Source organism: Phalaenopsis equestris, unplaced genomic scaffold (genome assembly GCF_001263595.1).
Source record: "Phalaenopsis equestris unplaced genomic scaffold, ASM126359v1 Scaffold000264, whole genome shotgun sequence".
Lineage (NCBI taxonomy): Eukaryota > Viridiplantae > Streptophyta > Magnoliopsida > Asparagales > Orchidaceae > Phalaenopsis > Phalaenopsis equestris.
In genome coordinates this window covers 246,949-253,728 of record NW_018164706.1, presented here as the reverse complement: position 1 = coordinate 253,728, position 6,780 = coordinate 246,949, and the positions used below count along the sequence as shown (strand labels likewise).

Here is a 6,780-nt window from a genome sequence, read left to right as displayed (position 1 = left end):
ACGTCATACACACGTAGAATTGCGTGTGTACTCCGGTTATTTGGGAGTATTGGATGGTTACGTCGAACAACCTCACAAAACCTCTGAATGATAGTAAAAAACATGAGTACAAACTGTGGAAGTATTGGTAGGTTATTAGGAGATTATTGAGAGGTTATTCAGGGTTAATACCTCTCAATGATCTCGAATAACTGAGTTATTAGAAGGTTATTAAGGGCAGTACGCACGCAAAACTGCATGTGTATGACGTACGTAGATAGAGCTCTCTTACATATGCATGAAAAGCTGAATCTCACTTTTTAAAAGTTAAAATAATGATCTTTTTTATGCGATATGAAAGACTTAACTTGGTTGCATAAATGTAAAAATAAATAAATAAATCAATAAATAAAGATTAGATGTGAGAGATATAAATACAAGAGAATTGGGTGGTATATATGCACGTAAAAGCCATTTTTTAGTTCTTCATTATAATTGATAAACTTATGAAATTTAAGAAAGATCAACTTTTGCTCGTTGAGGATTTTCTTTTTAGTTCCCATAATCAATTAATGATACATACTGCGGAATAAGACCCGTTGCGGGCAGCATTTTTAAAACGTCAGCTCACCGTTTGAAAAACACGTTTCGACAACTTATCCAAAAATGCAATTGAGTTTTTAGACTAAGCCCAGACCGTGGGTCGAACCCCGCAGGTCACCCGCAAGCCCGTTTCAAAGAGGCACCATAAGTTAGCATTTACACATTTAAAAACACCATAATATATATATTTATATATATTCATCCCGCCAGATAATGCATTTGATGGGGCAAAACGCCAAAAGAAAAGAAGACAAATCCATCACCCTCGCCGGCGCGATGGGGTTTGATCGAGGGACAGAAACGCGAAGACTCGGCTGGATTTCATGCGAAGCAGAAGAGGGAGGTAAGAGCAAGAAAGCGGGAAGGAAAGAGGGACATAACATCTTCCTATCTGTTTCCTCTCTGCGCTTTTTCTTCTCTGCGTTTCGCTCTTCATGTTCCTGCCCGTTTATGATCATATCCATCACCAGCATTTCCGTGCAAACTACGGATGAATGAGCATTTATTGTTGTCGAAGATAAATATTGGATTTGCTGCAGCGGCGAAGTGATGGTGCCGAATCGCGGCAGGATGAGGAGACTGTATCAAGTTTGGAAGGGAAATAATGTAGGCCAATTGTTCTTTTTATCTTTTTTTTTTTCAGTATGTTATTGATGTTATTTGGTTATAGTTTCATAATTTTTTTGGTTTGGTTTGGTTGTATATATGCAATCCAGTTGACTCTGCTTTTGGCTCTCTTTTTTTTTTTTGAAAACGATGAATTTTGGGATTTTTGTTTTTGGATGTGGTTAGGAATAGATGATGGGTTTAAGTCTATAGAAAATTTCAAAATCGCTAAAATTTGATGATTTTATATACAAATACCAAATGAATGAATGCAGATTTATCAAGTTGTAAAACTTGTTCTTTATATGTTAGCAAGAAAATAAGTTTTTAGACTAGAAGATTGATAATTTGTAAGCTATGCTAGTGGCTGCAAGTTTTGCTTTTTTGTGAGTTATTTTAGAGAAAATCTTCATCAGGTATGGTTGGGTGGAGGATTATTAAGCCAATTTACATGGTGGTAGAATTTATTTGATCTAGATTAATTTAATATGTTCAATTATTTCCATTGATATTGGTTGTCAACCTTAGATAGGTGTGATAAGGTTATTGATGATGATGATGATGATGCTGACCTGTGTTAATATTACAAACATCTATTCTTCTATGGGTTATCTTTACTCTTTCAACAAGTTATTCATATTAAGCGGTTGTGCTTTGCTTAATTTTGTTCGTCTTGTTAGGAAAGAAATCCAATCGATTATAGCTAGTTCTAAAGATGGTTTTGTACAACATGGCTATAATTGGCAAATTTTTTTTGCTAGAGTCCTTTAGAGAAAATCAACCTCCTGAATGTTTTTTGTCCATTTAAAGTTGTCAGAGTGGGCTTATGTGACATATAAAATAATTTGAAGTGTTTAATTTTTATTCATATTGGTAGAGACTATTTTTTCTCTTTCAACTTGATATGTTTATTCTTTTTGCAACCGATCAGTTTTTTCTTTGTAAATTGTTATGTTTGCAATCTGCTAAAAATTAGGTTTGTTAAAAAGATTTAAGGATTTTGCACAACATGTTTATCTTTAGTTGGCAACTTTGCATTGTTTTATGTTTTGAACAAATAATCCTTAAGCACGGTTGCATGGTTTTTGTCCTTCATTTTTTTCAGCCAATTTGAAAGTTTTAAGAGTGTTCTTACTCTAGCTGTTAGAAAGAACTACTTACTTTCTTTCTGTGTTATCTTTTTTATATTTTAACATGTTGTTGATATTAATTGGTTACAATTTGTTGATATTGTTAATAGTTTCCATGTTTGTAATTTGATCAACTTTTGTTACGCCAAACAATCAATGACTTTGCCCAACATACTTATAACTGGTAACTTCACTTTGTTCTCGGCTATTTAAGGAAAGCGTCCCGCGAATGGGTGGATTATCGGTTTTTAGTTGTTAGAGTGGATTTATTCTACTTGAAATTATTTGCAGCGTTATGTTCCATGGATAATGGAAAGAGCTATCTCCTATCTTTATTATTTGTCTTTTTTAGGACTGCCTTAGTGCACTATTATTCTTTTTTATTGAAAAATGGGACCAAAAGTTCATCTCATCCACATTCTAAGTTTTTTATTCACAAAAAACACAACATTATTCTCTTAACTCTCCCAAAACTCCTGCTTTGAGCAATACCATGCTGAAAAGTACTAAAATAAAATGTTTGTGTTGTCTGCAGAGGTTCTTTTGTGGTGGAAGACTTATATTTGGCCCTGATGTGGGTTCGTTAATGTTATCTGTGGTTTTGATAGTTGGTCCAACAATAACATTTTGTTATCAAATAGTTATGAAAATTCAAAATCGTGACCCTCATCACTATGTACTTGGGATGCCTGCTCTAATCGTGACCATCGTCACCATGCTTGCGGTGAGCGGTTGTTTCCATTTCTACACATGATATAGTATCATAGCATGATTTTTTTTGGAAATTTACATACATACAACACAATTTTTATGTATCTACATATTTAACAACCAAAGTTTGACGTGTACACTTATAACACTAAATGCCGTAAACTTATGCATGGAAAGTTGTATTCCACTTTTAGAAATATAGTGATTGTGGTATTCTTGATGTGACGTTAAAGATTTGAGTGGTATGCATGTAAATATAAATGTTTAGGTGTTACATATGTGAATACATAAAAGACTTGTGTGGTATGTATGTAAATGCCTCTCCTTTTTTTTTTTGGGTGGGGGGGGAATAAAATTTTATACTATTTCACAACAACATATATAACATTATCATGTAGGATTTGATCTTTCTCCTCCGAACATCAAGTAGAGATCCAGGTATAATACCAAGGAATTCTCAATCATTACATTTCGAAACATCTGATGCCAACACTCCTTCAATAGAATGGATCAATGGAAGAACACCCCGCATGAGATTTCCCCCAACAAAAGAGGTTATCGTTAATGGTTTCGTCGTCAAGCTAAAATATTGTGAAACATGCATGCTTTTTCGACCACCCCGCACTTCTCATTGTTCCACCTGTAACAACTGTGTTCAAAAGTTTGATCATCACTGCCCATGGGTTGGTCAATGCATTGGACTAGTAAGTTTCTTAAAGTCAACTGACTTATACATGTGAAATGATCCAAACAATAGACTCCATCCTTATGTATTTACTCATATGCCACCTTGCCTACGCATAAATACATAAGAACTGGGTGGCATGTATGTAAATGACTCTTAAGGAGTTTTAAACTTGAAACTCTACAATTCCTTATATTTTTTTCCTTCAGTTTATAAATCTAAATTAATTGATTGCAGCGGAACTACCGATTTTTTCTCTTGTTTATATCAACTTCAACTTTCCTGTGCGTATATGTCTTCACTCTTTCTTCTATTAACATCTTTCAAGAGAGGAAAAACTATCACTACTCTACTATGAAGCTGATGTTGGGAGAGATTATTTCAGTGATTCTGATGTTATATACTTTTCTATTAGTCTGGTTTGTGGGTGGACTGACCGTCTTCCATCTATATCTAATCTACACAAATCAGGTAGTTCTTAATCCATAACACAGAACATTTAAAATCTATCTAGCAATCTGCTTGACTTCAACAAATGGCTTATTTTTATAATTTTATAATTTACCTGCTTGCAGACAACTTATGAGAATTTTCGATACCGATTTGAGAAGAGTGATAATCCGTTCAATAAGAGTTTTATAGAAAATATAAAGGAAGTGTTCTTCTCAAGAATTGAACCCTCGAAGAACAATTTTCGAGCATGGGTGCTTGATGAACCAATGGGAAGCATTACATATTCGCCGCATTTGGGGATCGATGTCATTAGCATGAGTGACAAGTTTGATGCTGAAATGGGTGGAAAGATGCCCAATCCTACCATACTACACAACTTGGGTCATAATGAATGCCACAAAAAGACTGAGAGACTTCAAGGAAATTCACAAGGTCCTCTAATTTCAGCTAAAATTCAGGAAAATGATCGTCAAGGATCAAAAGGAAAAAAACACAGTTTTGCAGATAAAGATGAAAGCTCGGCGGAGTGCAGGGATCGAAAGATTGAAAATGAAACAGTTATAGATGTTGTGGCTAATGAGGAACTTGGCTCAAGTACAACAGTTGTTGCTGCTGCTGATCAAGCTGTAAATATGCACCAATCTCAGGTAAATAGCTTACAAGTTTCATTGAAATTCTCTCATCTGTTATGAATTTTGATAGGCTAGTCAGGTGGCCAAAACTTCAAATAGGTAAGTTAGTAAAATAATTATAAAAGTTTATGTAAATTCTATGTTAAGTTACTGTAAAGCAATCCAATTTAAGAATAGCTACAAAAATTTAATAAAGAATTTATATTATGTTTTATGGGGGGTCAATAATAAAAAAAATAAAATCTAAATCCCAGATTCTCTCTCCCTCTCTCTCTCTCTCTCTCTCTCTCTCAATCTGTCTATCTAGAGATTTTCTGTAAACAAGAATCAATTGTCCTCTCTCTCTCTCTGTCTCTCTCTCTCTCTCAATCTGTCTATCTAGGGATTTTCTGTAAACAAGAATCAATTGTCGGAAATCTCTAAATCCAATCTCCCATTCCTTTCCTTGAACTTAAATATAATGTACAAAGTGCCTTGCTATAACTTTACAAATAATGTTCAATCTAATGAAAAAACATTAGAAATATGGCATTTTTATTCTATAGTTGCAAATGCATGGGTATTTTTATAATGCAAATTTTATTATACATTCTAAATCAAAGGCTTGTCATTATTTTGACAAAAGAAATTACGTTTGTGTTTCTCATTGAATGGTTCAACAATGTCACTCATATCATCTTTATTACAATACCTTTTGAGATGAAGATGATTACTGACCAATCCATTTGCCTTTTTTTTTATGTTTTGGTCCCCTGCAGGGTTCTTCTTTAAATAAAGAATTTTTTGGACCATAAATTTTGGCGTTCAATGCTGCGACCAATGGTGAAAAATGCAAACTAATATGTTTTATGCGTTCGTTCCGTCCGTTCAATTGTTATAGTTTGAGACTCGGACCTGCAATATTGTCATCATCAATATGATTTAGAAAATAAACAATGACGGTAACTTTACTACATTTGTGCATTATTTCAACATATTTATGGATTACTTGCTGTTTTATTTTGTACATAAATATACCATCCTATTGTCGGCTGAATGAGATTTGCTTAACTTTTTAATGCCAAATTTGGCCAGCATTTCAATCAATATTTGGATTATTGTCTTTGTTTTGATATGTTGTAAAGAGGCATTATGAGTTTCATGCATAAATTCAAAAAAGAGAGTTTTAGCCATTCAACATTCACTTTTAAACTAAATTTTGTGATAAATTATTAAATTCAATTGTGGAAAATGACCACTGATGTGAATGGATATGAATTTAATTTCTAATAACAACTTTGAAAATTAAACATCTAATTTCAATTCAAGCTCGTATAGTTATATACATATTCTTTTGTATTTACATATCTAAAATCTAAACTTCATCACCTTATCTGTATATGAAAAGGTGTATTTAATTTTTTTTAAGTTGAAATTGAGGTATGTTTTCTATATGATATTGTTGAATTTTGATTGTTCGTGTATCACACCCAAAGAATATAGTGTAAAGAGAGAGAGAGAGATGAAGAGAGAAGCTAACAACAATTCATGTGTTTTTATTTACAAAATAATCTCTTTATATATAAGGGAGATGATACAATATGATGATATTACATTTTTCCGACTATTTTAAAAGGGTTATAGGACGTTCTTGGTATTTTACATGTATAAGCTTATTACTCGGTTGCTCTCTGGCTCGATTGGTTGAACTTGATTGGCTTTGGGATTGTAAAACCAATTCGATCGGTTAGGTTTGGTCGGCGTTGTTAGCTGGCTAATCTAGTCTCATCATCAACACTTGATAATAGATGGGTGGACTTCCGGACGTCCTCAGTATGATTGGAGATGTTGAGGGATTTGGCCTTCCCTATTCTCAATTTCTTTGTAGTAATTGACTTGGATGTCTCTTTATCTCGTTTATAACCGAAAGGTTAGGATTCAGATAATTTGATTGTTTTTTTCTCCTTGTGGCTCCGGCGGCTTTGGCCCAGCCAGCTTTGGC

At 33.7% G+C, this 6,780-nt stretch overlaps 1 protein-coding gene across 2 annotated transcripts; it reads left to right on the top strand.

The window, feature by feature from the left end:
• The first annotated feature begins 817 nt into the window (after window positions 1-817).
• On the top strand, window positions 818-5,824 carry LOC110024651 (probable protein S-acyltransferase 1). Of its 2 annotated transcripts, XM_020724743.1 has the most exons (7): window positions 818-925; window positions 1,053-1,188; window positions 2,854-3,042; window positions 3,428-3,733; window positions 3,952-4,185; window positions 4,290-4,814; window positions 5,558-5,824. In XM_020724743.1, exons 2-7 carry the CDS (start codon window positions 1,132-1,134, stop codon window positions 5,591-5,593), a joined length of 1,347 nt encoding a protein of 448 aa, XP_020580402.1. In that variant the 5' UTR covers window positions 818-925; window positions 1,053-1,131; the 3' UTR covers window positions 5,594-5,824. The 2 variants fall into 2 exon arrangements, with proteins under 2 accessions (XP_020580402.1, XP_020580401.1); XM_020724742.1 differs by having other exon boundaries at window positions 818-1,188.
• The last annotated feature ends 956 nt before the right edge of the window (window positions 5,825-6,780 follow it).

Excerpts from the sequence above, each read along its gene's own strand:
- LOC110024651 (XM_020724743.1), top strand. The coding sequence starts at position 1,132 with ATGGTGCCGAATCGCGGCAGGATGAGGAGACTGTATCAAGTTTGGAAG. Across the intron at positions 3,734-3,951 it reads TTGGTCAATGCATTGGACTA|CGGAACTACCGATTTTTTCT; the intron begins GTAAGTTTCTTA and ends AATTGATTGCAG. Across the intron at positions 4,186-4,289 it reads ATCTAATCTACACAAATCAG|ACAACTTATGAGAATTTTCG; the intron begins GTAGTTCTTAAT and ends ACCTGCTTGCAG.